Source organism: Poecilia reticulata, linkage group LG19, assembly GCF_000633615.1.
Source record: "Poecilia reticulata strain Guanapo linkage group LG19, Guppy_female_1.0+MT, whole genome shotgun sequence".
Taxonomy (NCBI): domain Eukaryota; kingdom Metazoa; phylum Chordata; class Actinopteri; order Cyprinodontiformes; family Poeciliidae; genus Poecilia; species Poecilia reticulata.
The window spans coordinates 13,079,783-13,106,115 of NC_024349.1; the positions used below are offsets into that span (position 1 = coordinate 13,079,783).

The 26,333-nt window shown below is 38.6% G+C and overlaps 1 protein-coding gene across 2 annotated transcripts in view; it reads left to right on the forward strand.

Annotated features, from left to right (window-relative positions):
• The window catches only part of adam12a (ADAM metallopeptidase domain 12a), a 120,199-nt gene that overhangs the window by 26,489 nt on the left and 67,377 nt on the right, over positions 1 to 26,333 (forward strand). For both annotated transcript variants that reach the window (XM_008437120.2, XM_008437119.2), the window contains exon 4: positions 20,514 to 20,592. In XM_008437120.2, coding sequence (XP_008435342.1) covers positions 20,514 to 20,592 — 79 coding nt within the window. The remainder of the gene's footprint in view (positions 1 to 20,513; positions 20,593 to 26,333) is intronic.

The following is a 26,333-nucleotide window of genomic DNA, read 5'->3' on the forward strand; positions in this document are numbered from 1 at the left end:
TATAAACTTAAATAAAATCCCCAACTGATATTTAGTTGGGTGTATTGGGGTCTGTGTTATCAATGTTCAATTTTATGAAGATGTTCCACTTTAGGTCAATGGAAACATGATATTAAAGATTAGAAAATTACATCAGAGTAAAAAAATAAATATATGCAGAAATTTAGGTTTATTGAAAAGTATGTTTAACTAAAATGTTCTATTTTCAGAAGGTACTTTTAATATGTCAAATGAGCCTCATTGGAAAGAATATTCTGATTGACTGAACGGCATATTATATCACATTCAACGGTCACCAGATCAACGTGGGTTCCAAATTCAGCGCTCTGTTCTAGCATATGAAAATCCCTAAATCATTATTACCTGAACATCACAGAAATGAGTCTAACTCTGTTGTCATGTCAGCCTTTTTTTTGTCATGCCCTTGTGTATTTGGTATCACAAGGGCAGTGAACATTCATCAGTGCAGACAGAGTGTGTGAATGGCATAGGAAGATAACATTATAGAGCTGTTGCTATTACATTTGCATTACACTTACATACTTTTGTAACAGTGGCTTATATGTTCTGTATATATAGTGTGCTTTAATTTTCATCCCATTACACTTTGGTGTAATGTAGAGTTTCTTGTTTTTTTATTATTATCATTGCTTTTCTAAATATCATAAAAACCAGATGTTTTTTTTATGATGATGATTCTGTGTTGGCAAGTGTGCTTCATCTGACCTACATGTTAGGAACGATGTCATCTCATTACCTAAAATGAAGAGCAATGATGGCTAATCAGCATCTTGAAGGAATATTCATTGGAATTTTTTACAGCTTTTTTTGTCATTTTGAGTTGGGGATAATGTAGGAAATAGGGTTTTGTCCCAATATGGTAAAAACAAAACAAATCCCAGACAGGGAGGTAAATTTCCTAGAGGAGTTCAGCAAATTTATATGGACAGACGGAATTGAAGAGAACAGCCAAAGTTCCAGGAATTAATGTCTGCATTAAATCCGGTTTAATAAAAGCTGACATAGACGATATTGAAGACAACAGTAGAGACATCAATAGGCCAAGGAATAAGGCTGAGACAAACAGACAAACTGTCAAGGACCAAACAGAGTTGACAGAATTATTTATAGACTGAAAGCTTATTAGTTGAGCAGAGAAGTGTATATGTCATTGTGCTCTCATTTATCTCAGCCCTTTGAACTTTTGGTTAATTTTTCATAAGAAACAAGTATTAAGATCGGCTTGTTGCATGACAGCTCCATGTTTCTGATGGAAATTAGATGTGAAATCAACCGGAGCTCGTTTAAAAAATGCACGGCTCCAACTCCCGACATGAAACACTCAGAGTTTTAAAAGGTAAGGATATTTAAATAAATGAGCGTCTTGTATTTTCCGCCACTAATATTCTATTTTGGAAACAGTATTTGCAAGTAAAACCCATAACACTCGGTGCCACATTGTGAAATGTGGAAAGAATAGGAATATTAATAATAAGAATTATTCAAATTTAGACATTTAATCATGCTATTAAAACAATTTAACCTTTTGCAACATTTATGGATTTAGCAACAGTAAATCCATAAAAATCACAGGTATAACCTATTAATAGGGATACTGTTTTCTCGATTTGTTTTATATTTTATCTTTACTACATGACTGGTAGATTATTAGGGATAAATGTAAAAATGTTGCCATATGAAATACCCAGAATTTTTATTTTATAGGAAGGGATTTATTTATTTATTTATTTATTTATTTATTTATTTATTTATTTATTTATTTATTTATTTATTTATTTATGTAGTTTTTAGGTTACTAGTGAGGAAAGATAACATGAAACTCTAGTCCATGTATGTATTTCAGTAAAACTTTTAGAGTCTTTATGGAGCTCTATTTTGGAAGACCCCATATTGTCAAATTACATAATCATATAATTAAGTAACTTTTTAAAAAAAAGAAAAAACTTGTGAACCAGCCTGGATGCAGATAATTTTTTCTAGGTAAGAAGGATTTTTATCAACTTTAAAACTTTAAATAATAATCATTATTCTTCTGCGCCTTTACGAATTAGTGCAGTTTAAAATGTTTTTTTAGACGTTACCTACTGAAAGGTAGGTAGAGGTTTTTTTTAAAATATAAGAATCTTTTCTAATTTTGTAGTAAAAATGTTATTGGCAGATTTCTTTTAGGCAGTGCGCTTGGAATCAACATTTTTCACAATGCTGAGTGTTTTAGATGCCTTTACTTAAAATTTTCAGTGATTATTCCTGAGATGGTTGGTTTGTGTAGCGACAGTGGAACTCATGAGATTTGCCGAGCTTTAAAAATGATGAAAACTCCTTGCATTTCTTGAAATACGGTGCATTCTCTGGTGTATCTTCTTTCTTGGCATGAGTGGTTGCGGAGGCATGAAACCTAAGCTTCAGATATTCCTACTGCATCCCTGGACAATCTTACAAAGGGCGCCTGCTGCCTGGAGCTAAATGTCAGCATGTGTCCCTGCCTGAACTGACTTTTCCAACTTTTGCTTAAAAGAATGGCTGCTGAAAGGATTTTTATGCACATATTAACTGGTGTGTTTCTAAAGTAAAGCTCTCTCCAGGAGACAACTGCTTAGTTTTACATCCGTTTGAGGAGTAAATGCTTAAATTAATGTAAAAGCGGTCGGGTCAATTTATTCCACACAGCTGCATGCATAAATGTCTTCTGGAATTGTCCCAGATTTCTGAGTAGCAAAGTAATAAGTCTCAGACTTTCCTCATTGCATCACAGTTGATGTTTCGTTAATACAACTCAGATGTTGTGATGAACAAATCTAGCTTGTGATGCCGACCTCTCTCTCTCTCTCTCTCTCTCTCTCTCTCTCTCTCTCTCTTTGTATTTTCAGTCAAAAAGGCGCTGAATAAAGGTTGAGGTTTTTTTGTAGGGGTGTTTATTAGGTCATTTCACAAACCATTTAAAATGCATTTCGAGCAGGTTTAAAAGGACTGAGGTGGCAAGGGAAGTTGAGGTCAGCAATCCCCTGTTGCACCTCCGATTCAGCAAAAAGAGGTATTGAGAACTCCGGCCAACTTTGTGTGTTGATGATGCGATTTAAAGCTGAAAGATGTTCTGTACAGTCTGCAGGACAAAGCATACAGAGACCATTTATTTTACTTAACCAAAAATTGTGCTTTTTAAATGCAGTGTCTTTAACCAGGAAGGTCCTGGCTGCATGATGGAACCGTTTTGTGAAAAAGACTAAGGTCATACTTACACTGATCAAGTAAAGAGTGCCCGGATCTTTGACCATTTAAGATACCTTAAAAACTCAGCTTTCTGCATTCAGGGCAGACACAAAAAACCCATTGAGTCGCACACTGCTGTTCCAGTGGGGACAGTTAGTTGGCTGTTATCTTGAGCAACTTTGCTGCTTTGTAGTTCTGAATGTTTCGTCCACCCTCCAGGCATGCAAGATGGGTCCCAAGCTAAACATGCAGCATGCACTCCATCTGTAGCTCAAATTTGTAATGGACTACAGGATCACTGCGAAAGAGGCCCTTGGCTCATCAGCTGGATGGAGAATGTTTCTGGTTCCCTGCACTTCGGGGGTATTCCTGCTGATCATGTTTAGCCCGAAGGCACTTAGGGGAATGCTATCTATCTTGCGCAGTCTATTGTGCAGTGAGGCAAACGGAAAACAACACGAAAGGAACAACTCCAGATGTCTTTATGCCAATATTTAAATGTGCCGTTTTCCGTCGAGAGATGACTTGGAAAGAAAACGTCTCACAAGTGTGAGGTCTGGCTGCATCTTTATCTGCAATAAGTAACTCAATTCCGCCTGCTGTTGATCAACACTGTGCGCACAATTATTAGGCGAGTGAGAATTATGACGGTATCATCATTTTTAGGCACGTTTTTTTTTTAAACCCGAACCTGGATACACTTGAATGCTCAATTAATTTAAGCACAACAGGTGATGTGTTCGTGTAATGAAGGAGGGTGTGGCCTAAAGAGGTCAACACCCTTTTATCAAGGTGTGCATAATTATGAGGCATCTTCTGATGTTTAGGCAAGATGGAGCTTTAATTGACTCTAAAAAACTGGCCAAAAGTGTCTTGGAGGGATGCAGCACTATTAATATTAATATCTCATTAACAACTAACACTGAACCCAGACACGCATTCCCTTCGGTGAAACATGAGGATACATTAAACTGGGAAGATGATTTTCTTCAGCAGAGTTAGAAGTGTGATGTAGCCAAGCACAGGTCAATACTGGGAGAGAACTGGTTCAGGCTGCAGTGGGCGTAAGACCTGTGTCTGATGTTTGCCCTCCAGTAGGGCAAGGCTACTAAACAATCAGTTAGAAACGGTTTGTTTGAAAGCAGTTTGTGATTGAATGGCACAGTCAAAGTCAGGCTGACTTTGACTGTGGTAGAGGCAAAACCAAAAAAAAAAAAAACTGAAAGGAAAAGATTCTTCTACAATACACTGAATTAGGGGGCCTAATTACATGTGTGCACAAATTCAGACTATTACAAAAAACACCAGGTATTCTTTTCATCACACTTTATAAATGCAGGCTACTTTGCGTTGCTGTAACGCATATAGACTGCAGTTTGTGGTTGTGACATGGCAAAATGCGGAAAAGTTCAAGGGTTAAAAAATGCGTTATCAAGACACTCTCTAACCGTTTGTTAGACTACATATGGCAGACCGAACCGCTGATTATTTTTGATTTGTTGCGCCTCTTCGTAAAGACGTTCTCACGTCTCGCTGAAAACACAGACGGGAAGGAGCCTGTCTTGGGGAGCTAAGCAAACAGAAGGCTAAAGACACCACACACACACACACACAAAAAAACAATCTTCTGCGGCTAAAATATAACTCTGCGACCTTGTTTTTCTTCTTGTTGTTCTTGACAGTTAAGCCACACAGAGTCTGTTTAATAAACTGTAAACAACTTTTCTCTTTCCATTAATCCACGAGTGAGGCAAGGACTGTATCCAATCAAGCTTTACAGATGGAGGATTTTCTTATCAGAGCTTCACTTGTTCCTCAATACCTGCAATGACTTAAAATTAAGTACCAGCCATTGTACTAGGGCACAAAACGGCATAGTTGCCAATAAGCATAGCATGCATTCAAGAGATTGATGCTCCTGTGATCAGGACATAAAATCTGGTAATTTTGTCTTTTACATCTTATATTAAAGGGAGCATAGAGTGGAATTACTGTAAATTTACATTGACGGGATACAGCTGAGTCCAAAATAATATAATTCATTTTTTCAGGTTTAAAGTAATCTTTTATTGTCTCTAATGAAATGAAATAAAGATGCAGTCAAATGTTGTATATCTGTCGGAGTGTAAAAGTCTTGACTTGTTCTTTTTTCTTTTTTCTGTCAGTTGTCTTCGGTTTTTGACACTTAACCACTTTGATTTTAATCTCAAGATTGCCTTTTGGAACATAAACACTAAAAATGACAGCATTCATTGGGGGAAACCCCTTTATCGGTCCAGTTTTGTGGACCTTTTTTTTTTATACCTTCTACCATCTACAATGGATAAACATATAAAATGCTGTAAAGTTTATTCGTGTCAAACCTGAAGGAGGAATGAACTGAAACTTAACCCTGTCCTTTGTACCGTCTCTTCTCCTGCTTGCGGCTGCAAGGCCATGGTATACTATGATTCATTATTTTCAAAGATGGGCCTTAGAAATGGGCTCATTTCACTCACAGCCATCACCTTTTAACTGCTTCCTTCAAAAGGGGACTTTTGGATGGAGCTTCCCTCTTTTGAATTACCTTCTCAGAGGCACCAATTATTTCCAGGCTTAGAGCTGTAATTAAGAAGCTGGACTCCATCTTCCTAATTAATTTGGTAGTCACGCTGGAAAGGTCTTACAATAGTTTGCCTCTCTCTTTAAGGTGGAAAGCATTAAGAGACGTATGGGATCATTTGGGTGTTGTTATGTGTTGTGGTTCTCATTGTACACACCTATAAATGTGCATCCCCAGAGCAACAACAGTTAAGAGTGCATAAGTAGCTTTATCTTTGCTATTTCCCTTAGGTTGCTTTGAGTAGTTGATTTTTTTTTTTTTTTTCTGTGTTGAAGGTTTTTGGATGCTAAAATATTGAGATTCAAAATGAATACTTTTCCATGAAAAAGTATTTAACCCATCCATCCATCCATTTTCTGTACAACTCAAGGAAACCGAGTCAAGGTCCAACAGCACCATGTATGCATTTGACTCATCATTTAAAATTTTTTTTTACATTGTTCAAGACACTCTTGACTTGAACTTGCTCAGGCCCTGTTTTAATTTTTTTTTTAATGTGCACACAGATAATCTTAATCATAATTTAAAAGAAAAAATGGCTTTTGAGAGTGAAAGAAGTTCTTGTATTTAACCATATGATGTAGAGATATGAGTGAAATCCAAAAGAGAAAAAAACATTTTTAACAGACTAAAAAAATTTGAAAGAGACCTTTTGTGTAGTAAAATGTTTCTTTTACTCTCCTCTATAGACTTTTTTCCCCATCAGGCCACAGGAGTCTCTGAGCTCCAGTCAGTAGATCTTTTTCTTTAGCCCCCCTGCCAGTAGATTTCTATAGAAATCCAGGGGAAGCGGTGGTCTCTCAAGCCATGGCTTACTACATCCCCAAGGGGCTGTGTGTATCAAGGCTCCTGCACATGGAGATGTATCTTTTTTTGAATATAAAGTATGTAACTTAAGCTGACCTTGTATCAAATGCTGCATGGTGGCAAAGTTGATCTTTTATTTGATGTATCGGAAAACTATTTTTCTTAACACCTTGATCTATTCACCGCAGCATTTTTAAACACATGTGAAAAAGCCTACAAAATGTGTTAAACTTGCAGCTCTATGTCACTCTGTTATTTTTTACCGCTGGTATGTTGGCAACTATGGCTACAAATAAAAGAGAGAATAACCAAGCACTGTGTCGGAGCACAGTGTCCATATATGCTCCCAGTATTCAAACATGTAGGCTTGCATCTTGACAGAAAACCTGTAATAATGCCAAAATTGTTGTGCTAAGACATGAGGGAAATGACTAGCAACATGAAATAACTGTCTCCTGGGGCTTATCGGATAGAGCTATGAAAGTAGAGCGTGAACGCACACACCGACTTTAGTTATTTGATTTGTATGCCCTGAAGGAATATTGCTTTGTTTTCACACTTCAGAAAAAAAGCAGAGGTGTAAGGTATAATCTGTCGTGTGGATATGAACTGCCAGAAATAACTATAAAAGTCTATAATGGTATGATCTGCAATATGCAAACGTGTCCTCATTAAAAATTATGGATGGGTTTGTTGCACCAAAAAATTAGTTTTAGTACTATACGCTATTTTTCTTTCTCCTCTCTTCTATTTCTCCCAGTTGTTCCCTTTCACTTATTTGAGCAAATGCTGTCCATAAATTCAAGCGATATCTGCTTTTGTAAGGCTCCGGATTGCCAAAGGGGATAAACAAAAAAGCAGTCGAGGCTTTCGACCCCTTTTTCTTGCTGACCACGTCGGTAATCAGTCCAAACTCTCCATCCTGGCTTCCATCCTCCCTTTGACAGTCAGACTAATAGATTTACTGGAGTTACAGTGTGAGTAAGTGTCAGCCGGGAGCGAACGCTCGCTTGGCGCGTCCTCCATCCCGTTCTCCCACTCTCGCAGTCCACTGACCCTTTTGTGACCCGTGCTATCTGGACGTGGGGTCACAGTCTGAGTCGAGAAAGTCGTGTGGTCATCAGATGGTCAATTAGATGTGGTCCAACTGGATTATGTCTCCACCAGCTGATGGGAGAGATGTTTACTCCTTCTGTTTGACTATGATTCACTGGGGTTAGGGTTGCTTTTTTTTTTTTCCTTTTTTTTTTTTTCACATTTTGCTACATTCCAACCATAAATGTCAATGTATTTCATTGGAATATTTTGTCATGGGCCAACACAAGTGAACACACAGTTCTGAACCTTTTTTTTATTTTTATTTTTTTTACAAATAGAAATCTGAACATTTTGGGATGCATTTGCAATCATCCCAAATAGTCAATACAGACCAGTTTACACTGTAATCATAGCTACAAGTCTTTAAGGGCCTACACATCTCAAGAAGAAACCGTTTTGCCCATTCTTCCAGGCAGAACAGCTCAACCCTATTCAAATCAGTCAGCAATCGTTTTTAAAGCTTGCCACATACAGTGGCGACAATGCATCTCATTGCCATTGTAGTTCTATGTTTAGGTTGATGGTCCTGCTGGAAGGTGAAGGTCTTCACTGATTTGTCTCTGTATTTATCTCAGTCCATCGTCCCGTTGTTTATGTCCCTGCTGAAGGGAGGCGTTTCCACACCATGATGAGGCCACCTCCGTGTTTCACAGGAGAGATGGTGCAGTCAGGGTGGTGAGAGTGTTGGTTTTCTTTCAGACATGGATACGAAGGGCAAACGGACTAGCTTTAGCCTCATCCAGCTGTTGGTTTGCAACCCATGAGAAAAACGGACCGGAGCCAGCAGTGGTAGAGTACTCAATACTTTTCTTTTTTCTTTAGTTCAGTTCAGTTCAGTATACAGCATGGCATATCAGGCCACAACAAGAAGAGCAAGAAAACTTCCTTTCACCTGAACCATCTGGCTTTTAAATGATTGGCTCCCACCAGGACTAATTGGAGGGGTGGAGACATTCACATTTTCAGACAGAAACAAACAAACATTTGCACTAAACTATTCCTAAACAATGTCTACAGTTACAATTAACTCAAACAAAAACTATCTGGGCCCAAACAAAATTCARAATACATCTCTCCTCCCTCTYAGAAAATGGATTTTCCCAATGAGGCTGATTGGTATCACCAGGTCCTTGTCAGCACTGCTCATGGGCGCGCTTCCATGGCAACACATGACCAGGTGACCTCAAAGAGAGAAGAGGATTAAAACAAGTAAATAAATCAAAGTACTTCCCAAAACAATACATTTACACAAATAAATTAGAATTTATAAAACACAAAAACAGCACCTGTTAGGGAGGGGGCAAATCCCTCACACCAGCGAAACAGGTTTTCCCCTTTTTTTTGTGTGTGTTCCCCTATGGCTTATGAAAAGTTGCACACCGATCATAAATCTTTCTTTCAACAAAGCTTTCTTCCCGCCACTGTTCCCTAAAGGTCAGACTTGTGGGGTGTAAAACTAATAGTTGTCCTGTCAGATTCTCCCACCTCAGCTATAGATTCCCAACATGGCCATTTGGCAGCTTTTTTTGTGCGTTTTTGCTCTTTTTACTCTTTTAAAAACCATAAATTGGTTATACTTCACAATTATGTCCTAATTTGTGTCGGTCTGTCCTAACAAATTACACTGACGTCTGTGTGGTAAAATGTGAAAAAGCTTAGAGATTGTTCATATTTTTTTTCCAAGACTCTGTATTTATCTTATTGGAGAGCAATGTTCTTGTCTGAAAAAGTTATTGGACCGAAATAACTGCCTTAACTTCAATTAAATGGTGACGGAACAAAACGCAAACGAGACTTCTTATTGCTCTAAACTTTTGGTCGATTTCGTTGCCGTCTTTCTCCTCGCGCTAGTGACTCATTTAAAACTTCAAATTGCGATAGTGGGAAACCTGTGTAGGAGTTAGAGTTCAAACACCTCTTTCATCACTAAGTTAAGCTTGGCGATAAAAGGGGGGGAAAAAAAAGTGCAAACCTCTTCTATCGACATGGCATGCACAAAACAGATGCTTTTGGTTTCCCCATCTCATTTCCCGACGAGGGCTGAGGGTGACACATTGATGCGACTTACTAGCAGAACACAAGAAAAAGCAAGGGAACGTTTTCTGCTTTGTCTGACAAAATCTGAAAGCAGTTTCCTTTTTTTCCTGCACACAAGCCTTCACATTTCTCTCTCAGCATATGTCATCTTGTCATAGAGTCTACGTACTCCCAGTTGGGTTGTGGCACATAGAAGGGTCTCCCTCAGTCTTTCTCGGTAGTAAACCTCCTCACTCGCTATCCCATAATCCCTCCTGCTCTGATGATAGCAGTAAGCTGCCAACAACAACAAGAGCTGCCGGGGTTTGATAAAGAAGCTGTGGAGTGCTGTGGGGCGCTGGGACCCAGAGGAATCAAAGCCCGACTCCCTGACACTGTTTTATGTTTTTAAATCGTGAACAGTTCCTTAGTGAAGGGGTCACAAGTACATTGTAAATTCACATGCATTTAGGAAGTAAAGTAGGAGTAAAATGGATACCACCGGATAAATTGAATGTTTTTTTTTTTTAGATGCAAACCTGACATTCTGTCACATTCTAAAAAAAAAAAAAAAAAAAAGCTCTGTTGGATTGAGATTTGATCACTTTGGAGTACAGTGTTCAATAAAGCCAAATTTCATCCTTTAAAATTTGAATGCTGTACCTGAAATTGAGACTCTCTGGACTGGTACTGGTTGTTCTAATTGTTTGTCCAACTTTGATGAAGCAGTGCAAGAACAGACAGTCAGGTTCGACTTGGAAGGGAACACTTGACATATTCTGGTATATATATGTTTGTCAGTCAGTGTTTATTATATTGAACACGTATACATTAGTTATTGTTTTTCCCCAGAAATTCTTGTTTTTTAAGAAATGTATCGTACAATCAAAAAGCTTTTTGGGGAAATGGTTTGTTCATAGAAATAAATAAAACACGAATATTTTATGGAAATAACGCAGCTGATGAAAGCTCAATGTAAGCATATGACTAAAACTGTTTGGATTCATTGTAAACGACATCATTTCACATACTATTGCAAGTAGATGCATGATACACTGATGAACTATTTGCAAAGAGAATTTGAATCCTTTGTGGAACATTTTATCCCTGACTCGCCCGAAGGCAGCGACGTTTGCAAAGATGTTAAGATTCTGACCTTCTACACATTCTAGTGAAAATTAATATCTCGGTTGTTTTTCTTCCTTCTTTCAATGGCGCCATTACAGCTTTAATTGCATGCGAGTCATTTTTATATGAGCAGATAAAAGTGCTTTATTTATTAATTTCGCTGAAGGAATCCAAATGGGGCAAGCGTGTACAAGTACAAACATCCTTAGGTGTTTGTAGTGGGGGGTTTTTTCTGTGTGTGTCATGAAAAGAATTATTGGTTTAACCAAAGTCTCGTCGTTGCTTATTAGTTAAAGCACAAGGCTGCCGTGAATATCCAGCTCATGCTTGACCTCTGCTACCTTGGGCCAGTTCTTTTGCTAACCGTTTTAATTAATGGGTTTCCTGGAACTTGTTTTAATAACCCGACTGCACCGAAGAATGACTTTCACTCTCACCTTTCTGTTGTTGTTCCTCCAAAGTGCTCTCCTGTGGCACAATGAGCCAACACGCAAACAAAGAAAGTAATTATTGGAAAAACACAAAGAAGTGTGTTTTCAAGCTGTACATAAATCTTACGACTGCTTGTTAATCTGAGCCACGTAGAATATGAAATAAATCACTTTCTATCTATATGCTTTTATTATCGTGCCTTGTGATGCCCTTAAATAAAAACCTGTGCAAACGATTACCATCAGCGTTTGTGTAATTAGAAAGTAGGACATTTGATGCAGTTAAATCTCAGTATAAATCAGGGTGTTTTGAAAAGGCCTCGGAGAACATTAGTGAACACAAATCTGGCCTTAAATAAAAAGTTGATGAAAGAAATTTATAAAAGTTCCAGTTTTTGAAGTTTCTCCCGAACTGAAAAGACGATGCAGCAGTCGGTGCTGTGGTTAAATGAGGCCAAAAACTGAACCTTTTCCACTTCTGTGCAAATCGGTGTGATTGGCGGAAAACAAACGCGTTGGTCTCCATAATAAAACACGGTAATGGCAGCATTATTCTTCTGGGATGCTTTTCATCGGCAGGGGAAGGGAAGCTGGATGAAGTTTTTGGAAAGATGAATAGAGCTAAATATGAAGTAAGACTTGAAGAAAAGCTGTTGGAGGCTAAGAAATGCTGAGTGGAAGGTTTAACCTAAACAGCCAACTTTAGCTGCACTGGATGTGGTTTAGATTAAAGCCTGAATTTATCTTAGAATGGCAGTGATGTAAATCTAACTGAGATCCTGTGGTTCTGGCACTCCTTGTTTAATCGAAGCCTGAGCTATTTCACACCGAAGCTGCAATTTGACAAAATGAGAAAACTTTTCAGGGGTCTTTTTAAAATTTTTTATATGTGAATTATATATAACTTTAGCATATTTACAATTGAGTTTTAAATTCAACTTATAGTTTGTATGAAGTTAGTTGTTTTTTTCTTAAACTTTTCTGCTGTTGAACTTTGATCTCGTTGATAATTTTCGGGGGATTTAGAATACCTCTGTGTTTAAGGTTTTCTACAAAAGGATAACCCCGTAAATAAACTTGCTTATAAAAAGCAGCAAGTCCAAGCTGCGGCCGTTCTGGCCTTTTCCCGACGTGTCCGAGAAACATTCGAGGAGGACATCAAAGTTTCGTAACCGATTCCTGTGATTCTTCCAGCGCAGGATGCGCTGACTTCATGAAATCAAACGAGGGGGTGTACTGCAGCTCACTGATGGGTGTTGAAAGTACAGAATGTATTGCATGATCCACGAGCCTTGAACTCTGTCTGTGTGAAACCCAAACACAGTCTATGGCTACGGCTGCATGTGCGCACACACACACACACACACACACACACACACACACACACACACGTGCGCGCTCCCACACAGACGCTCATAAATCATGTGAAGCAGCCAAACTTATGCAGGCGCAGTTCCACACAACAAGAGACGCACTTTCCCTCTCCGTCTCTCCCACACCCCCTCACACAACCGGAGAATCCCCCTGAGGGATAAGAACAGCCAGAACAGAGACGCGCTCTCTGCCTTAGAGGAACAGAAGCCCTGGAGGCAGATGGGACAAGACAGGAGGATGAAGGATCGTACGTCTCGTGATCCACATCAGTAAAGCTGTTTGGTTAGTTTCACACAACAAAGTTTTTTTTTTTGTTTTTTTTTTAAATTGGCCAAAATTAGCCACTTTTTAATTTTATTTCTGATAAACTTTGATGCATATCACTTTGTTGATTGTAATCAAGAAATGCACCACAAACAGTTTGACCTAAAATACAGTGTTACGAGTTCACACAGAGCAAATCAGCTGCATTTAATTATTCGCATGAGAGTAGTTTCTCCCCCCCCTCCCTACCCCCCTGGCCCTCGGCGATCAGTGATATCACGAGCAATAAAATGACTATTTATGTCGTTCAAACGGAAATAAGACAGGATTGCCTGGTTGTGACTAATTAGCGAGCACGTGAATGCAATATTGAGTTTGACTGCTGTCATGGATACCGGTGAGTGTGTGCGTTTTGTGCTTTTGAGTGACACGTTCTGGCAGAGTAAGGGGAGCAAAATGAGAGCCAGATGTGACTCGACATCGCATGTCAAGTGAAAACAGAGGAAGAAACGAGAGGGACGACAACACTGTGTGTAAAAGCCGACTCTACATCTTTAACGTGACTGTAAGGGTGGAAGGAAGAGAGCGAACGATCAGTAAATCATTTGTTTCTTTAAGATGTTTTTTATTCCTGAAACTTGAAATAGGCACGCAGGAGTGTAATGTGGGGAGGCACAGACAAAAGGGAAACACATTTTTGTATCTGATGGAATGACGCATATGATCCAACTTTTAAGGGGAAATGAAGATTCTGGTGATATCTCTTCAGAACGCTGTTATTCCTTCAGCCGAGCAGAAACATGTTGGCAAAATTAGAGGCATCTCCACACTGTAATTTGGCCTGGATACGAATGATTTAAGGCTTAACTTCATGTTAAGTCTGAATACCTTAACATGAAGAAAGTAACATCTCACTTTCTTTTTTGAAACTTTTCTACTTGGCCGTTTTCCTGCAAGGACTCAGTCCACAGAAAGCATAAATGTTAACCTTTCAAACTGCTTGTAACAACCACTCCACATAAGATGACAGAGAATGTTCTGCAATTCCTCTTGGGTCTTTCTCTATTTCTCGCTCTAGTGATCATATGTGATGAAATTATTGTAGCTCCACATTAAGTAAATACAACACAACAATAATATATATATATATATATATATATAGTTGTAGTAACTAAATTACTTGTGTTTCTCAAGGCATTATTTTCACACTTAATCAAAGATTAGCGTCACATTTGCTTCCTTATTCCAATTATCTTAGCCATTGTCAGGGTTGTATTCATCATCCCGTCTCTGTAATTGAGAACCTGTGGGGGTAATCCATCACACAGACACTGCACAGAGATGACATTTTATTGATTTCACAGGGCATGCTTGGGCTTAACCACATCAATCTCCAGGTGACAGTCACCGCGGTAATTGTGTGCCTCCGCTGATAATGACCATTCCGCTTGACCATCTCACGGGCCAATTATCCATCCCCGGGATGCCACACAGGTGTTAAGAATCATAATGAGGCCGTTATGATGACTTGAAACTGTGACAAGAGCCCAACAATCCTGCTTGGTTTAAATGAAACACGAAAAGCTTTAGATTTTGCGCAATTGACTTTTTGACACCTGACAAAAAAAAGCAAACCAAAAAACACCAAACACACCTTTGAGGCGTTTGCTGTTCTTGTTGGTTGCTGTTTTTATCCCCCCCTTTTTCACCCTCCTATTTCCTGGCATGCTTTAGTGCCTGTGTTCATGACATGCTTCATGTAGGCTGGAAGTTACATTGAGCTCAGGGTAAGCGGGGGGAATTCTGCTTCTCTGCTCTACTTGGCACAGGCCTCCAGCGCTGCCTGATGTCAGAGAGATCACAGCCAGAACAACTGGCCTTTTTCCCTTCCTGGAAAAAGGCGAAGTTTCTAACACTGAGGCAAGCTCTTTTTTGGCTCCAGGGCGGGTTCTCATGCAAAAAAAATTTCTATTTCCCCCCATGACTTTTCCGAGCGAAGCTTAAGTTCTCACCACATGAAAGCAGAGGGACATTATTAGCACCACATTTCCTCACAACTCCTTCATTTTCAACATAACGTGTAGCGCCGACTGCAGCAGGGAGAGGTATTTGTGCATCTTGTGCAGCTCCTTGGATATGATGTCATTCGGTCTAAATGTTTGTCTGTGCATCATTACTAACATCCTGCCTCGTACTCGCCGTCGGACTCCAGCTTCTCATTTATCACACTTAGCTCCAGTTTGTTCAGAAGTCCTTATTAAGAACACGTTCAATGAGACATGTCGGAGTGCGTTACTCCAAAATTGCTTCCCATTGATCCTAACTTGTTCGCTGATATTAAGGGTAGCCTCAGCCAGCTGCAGTAGTCATAAGAAGTTAGTGACGTAAGTTCCACAAACAGAAATAAATGTGCTTTTACGTGTGAAGTTTAACATTTATGAAGTCCTACACACTCTTACTGCCTTAATTTATTCATTCTAGAAAATAAGTTATGTTTGCTGCCAAGTAGCTGCAACATTAAGGAATATCTAAACCTCAAATTAACTTTTTTTTTTCAGAAAAAACTGTCTAAATCGCTCCTTAAGGATGGTATCTTTCTGTTTCTGTGCACATTGTAAGATTTTAGTGCAAATTTGTCTGTTTCTGCAATATTTTGCCTGAAACACTTTAGTGATTCATCTTATGGTTGAAGAATGACCACTGCAGTTGAATTTTCCTACTGGTTACAACAGTACAAGTGTGAATTTACCACTGAACTTCTTACTGTTTGAAGAACTTGAGAAAAAGTCAGCCTTAAAATTAAAAGCACACAATTTTCACTAAACCAAAGCAGCAGCAAAAGATACACTCTAGCAGCTGGCACAGTCTATTTTTGTTGTATGCAGAACACAACTGTAACTAACACCAATTATAATATGCATCTAAATTATTTATTTAAGCAAAACTTCTCAGTGATCTGATAAATATGAGCTTTCTACTCGCTCTCGTATGCGGGATTCACTTCCAAATGAGATAGTGAGTTTTACCGTGGGGTTGGGTAATCTTTTCAAAGCATTATGTCACCATTCTGACTTTTATGATTACTGCATTAGGACAAAAATGAACATTAGGGCAACACAAAGACAGATGGGGACAAACAACCACACACACACAATTTTACGGAAGCCAACTAACCTAATAGCAGTATTTTCGGACTGAAGGAGGAAGCCAGAGTACCCAGGCAGAATCCATGTCTGCACAGGGAAAGCATACAAACTCCATGCCAAAAGATTGTAGGCTGAGACAAAAACCGGAAAAAAAATGGCAATAAAACCTGGCTACATTTAGATTTTGATGGTATTGAGGATCTCGCGTTACGTGAGCTCACCGACTTAATTACCAATATATAAAATCTACTCTCTCACCTAAAAACCTATTTTCCTTCATGAAGTATTTCAAGATGATCGACCGCAAGCGTCTGCGACAGCCTGAGATCTGCAGAGATGTTTACAAATATTTATCCGTTTTCTGAAGTTTGGAAACGAGTTCATTCGGCAGAAGTGCAAACATATTTACCTCCCGCAGTGTCACATTTTCAGTTTTTGTGCTTGCTTTAATGTCAAGCAGCCTGCTCTGTGAGACCGCTTCTGTGTCATATTAATTGGCAAAAGGCTCCCTCAGTGCCAGCTCACCGTCAGTCACACGGAGCCCTGCTGAGGGCTCATCCTGTGGGTAATGCATTTTAAATGGAGGGGCGTGACCCCACCCTTTCCCTTCGCATCATTAACTTCCCACTGATTGATAAACAGTGAGCTGAGGAGGCCATGTGGGGCGGCTGGCTTGTGGCATTCAGCACATAATGTAGGTGGCTGTTGGATCATTGCTTGGCATGGATGAGATATTCCCTTAAGTGTTGTCAGCTGGCTGGGAAGCGTTGGAAAGTTTTTACAATTTGGATTATGGTGCAGTTTGATGAGTCTATTGCAAAGCCCCGTAATATTTATTTATTTATTTATTTTTGTGTGTTTGCTTCTCAAAAAAAATCTTTATAGTCTTTATTTCACTTTCAGTGCAAGTAATATCCATAAGGGGATTTATGTTTTTGTTTTTTAATAAACCTGTTCTGTAAGGGATGGGGAGCCAATAAAGAACAAACTAGATTCGTGAAAGCTCAGCTTAGTTTAACTCCGGCATAAAGAACACTGAAGTCATGGTAAATGCAGAATTACCTTCTTTTTGGTCTGACCATGTCAAAACGGACTTTTGCTTAGCTATCTTTCTTTGGGCGGAGGAAATGTCTCCAAAAAACAGTATTGCGGTGGCCTATTAAAACCTTTCAACAGCAGGAATGAGGTAGTTCTCCATATATTCAGCCATTGTCTCCCACTTTACCCATTCTGACTTTTATTAGTCAAAAAAAAAAACAACTCAATCTTTTTATAATTTGACAAAAGTACATCATTCCAGCGACATTTCTTGTAGCTTATTGCAAACTTAGCATCTAGACATTTAAGGTTGCAGGATCAACAAAGGCTTTTGCTCCGTTTTAAAATGGAGGGTTGTAAAAAGTTGTTTTTCCTGGATTATTGCTCTTAGCGTAGATATAGAAATGTTTAGAAGAGTAGCTGTTTTCTTGAAGCTGCTTTCTGCTTTATGAAATCAACCCAGATTTACCCTATTTAATTGTTTTTTTTTGTATTTCCCATTTTGAGAAGTGACTAAGAGGTATTGGCTTCATGTCATATTTACACAGCACATGGGAAGCCGCAGGTCATAAATTGCTTATTAAGAGTGCTTAGACATCCTGACAGGAAATGATGAATTATGAAAAAAAAATGCACCAAGGTCCATTTTTTATTTTTTATTTTTTGAAAACTGTTTGCAACACTTGTGGAAACCCTGACATTTGCTTAACAGTTAGTTCTTAATTTGCATGTATGTTAAGCATATAATATATACACAGATGGGTTTTTTATTCATTTTTAGTGTGTCATTACACAGCTGCAGTTAAAGATGGATTTATTTTACTACTCCCCCCCCCTTCATCTGAGAAAATGACACACTCACCCCACTGGGTTGTTTTTCATGGGCAGATGCTGAGCTTGTGTGTCCAGTTGAGAACACAGACCCTAATTAAGTCTGCAGAAACGCATCATTTTATTTGGCTCTCCCTTCTCCAGAGCCTTGCTTTGATCCTGTGATTATTACCAGGTCTTTGGCTCAGTGAAGCACTTTAGGGTGGGGAAGCATTGTGTCTCATGCTGACAGCTCCCAAACAAAATAACCCCCCACCCCCTCCCTGGACCGTTACAGCTGAAGCTCCCAGCTGGGATGTGAGCAAGTGCTGAGGTCAGTAAGAGAAGCCAGCTGCCTGTAGAGGTTTGTTTCTCTGCTGAGCACCAGCCAAACATCTGCAGATATCCTATAGTGTTGCACTGAACATGTGCTTTCTGTATGCACAGTGGGTCCACACTGATTGTGGAAATAGTGGATTCCGCATGTAAATACCAAACAACGACACTTTTTGTTGTTGTTGTTGTGACATTATGCTGTTCTCTTTTCTGCTGTTGATTCAGTGTCACCCCTCTATTTGAAGTCCCTGTACACCGTATTCATCGTATTTTATGAAATACTCGATTTTAGCCAAATCGAGTATCTAGGAAGGACAAAATTGAGAAATATTACAAATATATTTCAAATATTTTGTTCTGAGCTGCCAGGCTGTGCGTGAGCGAAAGCAGCCACCTTAAGAGAAGCTTTAAGTTGGCCATTTTTTTGAGCAAAGACAAAATGTTAGCATTTTAAACCGGCTTTAGAGTCTTATATTAATTATTAGGCTATCGTGTTATAATGACTAATGTTAAAGACTGCATTCTTTCAGTGTATCCTAACTAATTTGGATCCTTATTTTCTGTAAATTAGGCTCTGTGAAGCAGCGGCATCTTCTGGAGTTTGTCCTCACATGGCTCCTTGCATCATCCTTCTCATCTGCATCCATTTCTGACATCGTACTCAACAACTCTTCTAAGATATGTTGCATGCTAGATATTTGGATCAAGCCTTAAAGGAGACCAGTGGACCACAAAGTGTCTTTCTGAGTATTCCAACAAAAAAGTCCTACAAAAAGTCACCAGTATGATCAAGATGCGGTAAAAATTTAGATCACTTAGTTTGCTGTGAAAATTACTTCCAGGGTTTCGAGTGTGCAGAGTTCATCCAAATAAAAAGTTTCTCTCGACCATTTCGTTTGTCTTGTACAGATTGAGAAGGCAGCAGGCAGCGGCTGAAAGCTTATAAAGGACTCGAGTCACAGCAGCAACTCTAAGTGGAGTAATGATCCCAGGAAACTTCCTGGGTTCTTAGAAAATTACTTGGAAAAGAAATGAGACTGGCTGGAATGAGAAATTCATGGCAAGTTGACCTTGATTAAAAACACCACATTTTTACAGCATCACAGTGCCTACCAAGATCAAAAATAACTAGGTGTGATCCAATCGGTTTTGTTTTCAAAAAATGCACAATTATTTGATAATATTAGTGATATTACAAACATGTATTTCTTACAATTTTATGTTACATAGACTTGAGCAAAAAGAAAGCTCTGGATAATAACTGAACTGAATAACTGAAGTTATTTTTGAACAGAAAGAGGAATGATTTAGAGTCAGCGCACAAGTTCAGTTATTGCAGCTACAAACCAGCAACCAGGACTGAAATCTGGTTGATGAACCTTCAGAGCCACGTCAAAACGGTTACAAAGACGGCCTTCTGTCACCCGAAGGATGTCTCCAGGATGTGCTGCTTGCATTCTCAGTAAAACCAGGAAGATGGAGCGCATCACCCTAGTTCTATTATCCTTGCACTGGCTCCTTGTAGCTCAGAGAAAAGATTTCAAAAATTACTGATGTTGGTTTATAGTTCACCGAACAGCTTGGCATCAAAATACATAAAAAAAAAAAATCTGCTGTTGTTGCCTCAACCGTCCAGACCAACACAGATCTTCCGGTTCTGGCCTGCTCTGCAAAACAGTGGTAACGAGTACCACAGTGAGGAGTGTTGCTCTGAGCAAAGCTCAAATTGTCAGATTCCAGGCACCAGCTAATTTTTCAGCACATCTGTTAACAAGAACGAAGTCAAATTGAGAATCGCATTAAGTCTATTTAAAGTCTAACCACCAATTAGTTTAAACTTGCAAATGAAAGCAATTTTTTCCCCCCCAATTTCTTTAGCATTTTGTCAACAGCGTCTGAACTCCTTTCTGTTCTGTTGTATCATGGAATGAGTTATTGATTGATATTGAATGTTTTGTCATGGTGTGTGCACAAAGCCGTGGAAAGGTTTTTAATCAAAAATAACACTACAGGCCTTGTTTTAAATCTGTTTTCCTTCTCCATGCCCACAGCTGCTTGGATTCATTTATGCAATCCTAAAGCGGGTTTAAGTGTTAAATTGCATCAGATGGTTTATCTTCCATGCAGGGACCTCGGTGTTGGGACGGTTTAAGGCATGATTATTGATTCCTTCGTGTTTGATGAAGCCCCTTGAGGTCAATCGTAAGTGTTTGTTTTCTTATTCTTACTTCCCAGGGGGCTGTTTGCTGGTAACTATATGGAAACCCATTACCTGGAAGACGGCAGTGCAGTCACAGGCCCTCCCAACTTCACGGTACGTTTCCTTTTTATTTTCAGTGACAAAATGTGTGATGTTTTCTGGATTGCTACCAAGCATCTCAAATGAGCGCTGGAGTTCTGTTAAACTCTTTCCATGTGAATGTTCTGCTTCATGGTGCTAATATTAGGGTGACTTGAGGAAGCAAAGTTAAATTGATATTGCAGCCAGACTCCGTTTTTTTTTTWATTTTTTTAGGCCACCTGGAATTGCTCCGTGAGTGTAGGTGAGTGGGCCCATTTTCTGCAGGTAGATTCATATTTGATGGAACGAAGGCAGACAGAGGTCAGAAAATAGACTTCGTTTTAGGGAGCTGCTCAAGTCGTTCATAATGGATAAGCTTAAAACCTTTCCTAAAAATGGTTTGTTAGGCAGGTCCGCACGAATATCTTGAATTAGTGAACATTTAAGTGCACTTCAGAAGTCACGCCGACTGAAATATTCATTTCATTTATGAGCTTTGTACTGGGCAAATTGAGAAAGCGTATTTATATAAAATATGTCTGTAAAGTCTGTCAAATGGATTACAATGTTTCATAATCTCCGACTCTTATTACATTTTTGCACATACCTGTAGTTGTCGTCCTTGGTCTGCTGCTGCACAAATTACTTCTTCTTTTTTTTTAAACATACTTTGCCATTTTGCTTCAATCCCATGATAAATATTGCTCATATTTATCAAGCTCAATTAAGCACCCCCAAGCAAAATATGTTCAGCATTTAAATACTCTGGGTCTTTGGAAGCTTATTCCATGCATGCATAAATATCACACCAATAAATGCTCTTCATTCTGAGGTTTGGTACAGATAAAAAGGTAATTATAGTAGCATGGAGCAGTTTCTACGTTTTGCAGCTCCACCAGCTGGCTTTATTTGAGAGGATTTGTTCTTCGGCAGTTCGGAAAGCAATTAAACGTTACAAGAAATCGTCAGAAACGCGGTGTGCATTTGAGCTCAATGGCTATTTGGTGTATAGCAGAAAGGCATAAGAAAGGGATTAATTGAATTACATAATGTGCAATCCATGTGGTACAACAGACAATATATTCTACTTAAAATTGCTGTGAGACCAGATCTGCTGTTTCACCAGTGGGGCTCGCCCAGCTCATTAAAATAGCTCTCATTCCAGAGCATAGAGACAATGAATGAGTTGTATCAGCCCAGCCTGGTAGATTCTGAGAGACCCGTACTCAGCTGTCCAGTCATTGATATTAATATGTCAAATGTGACGTTAACGTTGAGATGATAAACAGACGTGGAAACATCAGGCTTTTTCTCTGGCCGGTCAACTTTGAGATCTGACCTTCCAGTAACAACTTCGATTGATATTCTGCACTTTCTTTGATACATGTACCATTTTTTTTAATCGTCATTTGAAAATGCAGAAATAACATGATTATCCCAATTTGTGCGTGAAAGTATTTTGTCTTGTATATATAAATATATTTTTTAAGTATTTGGCTGAGTGATTACTTATGAGAGCTAATAAGGAGAAAATAATTTCTGCTGTCTGCCTGACCTGCGTAATTTCAGATCAGGCATTTTGCAGTTACAATGTCCCTCTCCATATACATTAAAGTTAATGAAACAAATGCAACTTTTATTCTTACAAATTCAGTAACTGCAGAAAAAAATGCACAAATTTCCTTAGTATGGCTTTGTCTTCAGTGTTGCAGTGGTTCAGTCAAAGACGATGCACTTGCAACATGTAGCAAGAGCTGAATTCAGTTAGGGACCCTGACCCAGATTAGTTAAAAATATGTTGATCACAATTTGAATTTTTTTTTTGAATTGCTCAGCATATACCAAAACAAGTGAATGCTTACATTAAACTAAGTCACTTAAAGTTGGACACCTTTAAACCGTCCGACTACAGGAACACATGAACATCTTCTGACCTCCACCCCTCTCCTCATTCCTTTCTCATGAGCTGGCTATTAAAGGGAGGATCTTTTTTCCTGAAAACAGCCAGATTGAGGTGTAGGTAATTTATCTGTTCGGCCCATGGGGAGGAGGCTGATATAGTGATCTGGGAAAGGGATCTTGCGGATTCAGTTCGCTGTCAACAAACGGGGTACTGCTGGGAGCGGCTCTGGCATGAGTCAGCTCTTTCTCCAGTCCTGTTTAATACCCTCTCCCCTTCTCACTAAATCTAAGTCCATGTGGAGACCAATAAACAAGTGTGCTGCAACAAAAAGCCATCCACTAGGATTATCAATCACATCAGGGGATATTAAATAGTCAGCTTGGAATAATTAATGTGTAAAAAAACAACATTTGGATTCACACAAAGGGCTCTCTCCCACTATAATTTTGGGTTTTTAGTTATGAATCTTAGTTAATCGTGATTAATATCATATCGGACATGATATATTTACATTTAAGCACTTTCCGCTCTGTTTTATGCAGGAACCACGGAAACAAAAAGTCTATTCATATCCCTTATTGCAATGCATCAAAGTCATGATCTCATCWAAGAAACATGAGGTGATGGCATTAGCTCTGTGCACTAAATTCAGCCTTTTTCCTTCCCACTAAAATATATAAATATTTTTTTAATATAGTATCCTGTCTATGYATCTTTTACCTCATTACAGTTTTAGCTTTGGGACCTCTCCCTAAGAATAGAAAAAAAATTATCAAAGCAATTTGTAAACGGAACCTTCACATTACTTTTATTCATTAATTTTTTTTCCAGCGAGACATATTAATGAGCAACCTTGACGATAAGGTTCTATGTTTTGCCACCAATTCAAAGGGATCATTCATCTAAATCTGCTGTCCATTGGATTTTTGTTAAATGAAAAGTTTGCAAATGAAAAAAAGATCGCCAGTGAGCTTCACAGATTGTCCTGTTCATGAAAAATTTCTGTGCGTTTGTCCTTTTTTCTTCTTTACAATCAAACAGCCCCTTCAAAAACGTCGTCATAACTCTTAGACTTCTTACGTTTTGTGATGCTAAGTTCATGAAGGTAACGGATTTTATTGACGATGTYGCAGATGAACACGAAGCAGCACAAAATGTTTTGGGTTGCATGTAGTCAAGTTGCATGGGTTTTATTTATTCTAATATAAATTCCAGTACAACCAGATGCCTTCAGAAGTAACATGTCTAGTTAAGTGAGAAAATGTGCAAAAGTTCAAGTGCAGTGCCTTTTCAAGGTACTGTAATATAAAACAGGATAGTTTTTTTTTTTTTTAAGTTTACAATAACTCAAAGGAATGACTGAGATACTGAAATTGAATACAACTGTTTGTGTTCAGTTAACATACGCCTACTAACCTCTGTTGTGTTTCACCTCCAGGGAGCCACACCAACATGAAGACATCATTTCTTATCATTTCTTAGCATAAATTCATGGAAATGTCAGTTAATTTGAGGTGGGGCCTTAACTTGGACTATTTGCAAAACAACAGAATTKACTAGTTTCCCATCCCAGTTTTTAAGGCAAATTTGAAAGACATTCATATGCACATTCTGTTTAGCTAGAACTTGCACAATTCTAACTTCACTAAGGTCTATTATCATTTCAGAAAACAAAAATCTGGAATTCCTATAAAACATTGTACAGTAAATATATATAAATGCATCTTGAAAAATTATAATTTTAGGTGTCGCTTAATGAACAGATTTTTTAATTCAGATAAGTAATAGTTGATACAACACGGATGTCTTTCTATGAGCATTAGTCTTTTGGTTTGTAGAACTGCATCAGAAAAAGTTCAAATATTTAATTTTTTTTTTAATAATCCAGATTTTTTTAAAAAAAAATGTTGAAATGTGACTTTTTAAAAGTTTTAAATTGTTCCTGAATATTTTATACTAAAGTCATTTTTCGTGGTTATGTTTGGTCAGTCGACTGGTATGGCAAATATAAAGATTGCTGATGAAACAAAAACGACTATGAAAGACCTCCCACTGGTGGATTCCATTGCAAATAGCTAATCATGTTTCCATACTGCAGACTTTGATTACATTTTTGTTGATGTTATAGCGAGTCAGACTTGTACAAAGAGACCTGAATATATGAAGTAAAAGATGCAAGAAAGTACAGATGGGTTGATGAACTAGTTTTTGTCCCCATAAAAGTGTTGGGTTTGCAAAAGAGCACGGTAAACAGAACCCATCTGGATTCACAGTACGTGTTCTTGTTTGTTCATCTGSTTTTCTAKCTTTTAAGGGTGTTTGAAAAACCCTTGAATGGTACATTACTCCCACCTAATAGTCCTATTAGATTATGTGAGTGTGAATGAAATTCATGTTAATGATTGCAAACACTTCGATACAGCTCATCATAGTGAAGTTTGTCTCACTATGCTGATGCTCTCACCATCTGGCTTCATCCGGTGAAATGAGATCGAGTATCATAATGATCCCCACATATGAAGCTTAAACACCCTAAGTTTAAAACTCCTCTGAATCCATGTTTGTGACTCTTAATTTGGAATTAAGAGAGGAAGCAGTTCTCGGGTTTTGTTGCTTGACAGAGTTGGCCAATAAAAAGACGGCTGGTCCAGCTGACCGACAGCGTTTTGTAAAAACGTATTGAAGATGATTCCGTTATTTTTATAACATTTGTGTGTCAACGAGTTGGGTACCTGGTTAAGATAAAAAAATATATAAAAATAAAAAAAACACTGACAATTTTAGAGAAAGAATAAAGATTGACTTTAAGCACTGAGGGAATAGCACGACTGGCTGCTAGCAATAAAACTGACATCTGCCTCTGATTTTCCTATTACCCTAAACCTGAAGGGCTGCTTGGCTGTTTTGGACGAGTCTTGACAGTGTTTGATCACCTCTCATTCGACGCCAAATATTTACACAGATGTGGGTAATGCCACGCTGAACAGAGATTATCCATAACACAATTTGAAACATTTTCAATGTTTTGTTTTGTTGTTAAGAGGATTTATTCCATAAAACACGCTGTTACCACACCTTTACCACAACTGAGAAAAAGATCAAAATGGAGATTCTTATTTTTCCCCCAAAACATTGACGAAAATCTGATGTACTGTTTGTTGTCTTCTAAACTTTTAAACTAGGTCGATCATTATACCCCTATTATCTAGTTGTGACGTCATACAGTTGATCTCACCTTGTAAAACGTAATTTTCACATAAAGATGTGTGCCCCACCAGTACTTTATTGGATGGAATGATATTCAAGACATGTGTACCTCACAGGCCTGGCAAACGCCCTTGTACCATGAGCAACGATGGCTCTGCCTTTTAGGGACACATAATAGAAACGGTGCCTTTAACTACCACGCTGTTCCAAGTGCTGTATAATATTCTGGCATTGTATTCAAACTCGAAAGAAGCACATAGAAAGAGAGAGAAAGAGAGAAATATCCAGAGAGTAATTAAAAACATCCCGGAAAATCTTTGGAGTCGAACCAAACCGAAATGGAAAACCTCTCTTAAAGACACTGCCTCCCAAGAGCAAACAACAATCTCAAGGATGAAGCACACCTCTTTCATCAGTTCTATTGCTATTCCTGTTTGGAGAACACTGCAGAGGGCCTGTGTCTGTAGGCTGCAATTACAACTTTATGCCAAGAAGTCATCACTGAGCTAAACTCCCTCAAAACACCTTCCAGATATTACCGCCTTTTCCTCTGCTACACCACAATCTCTCAAGACTGGACCACTATTCTTGTGGGGAGTAACTGTTGTTGACTTCATGCTTGAAGGTGTAGCCGGTGTGAGATGTTTCACAACGTATACATCTG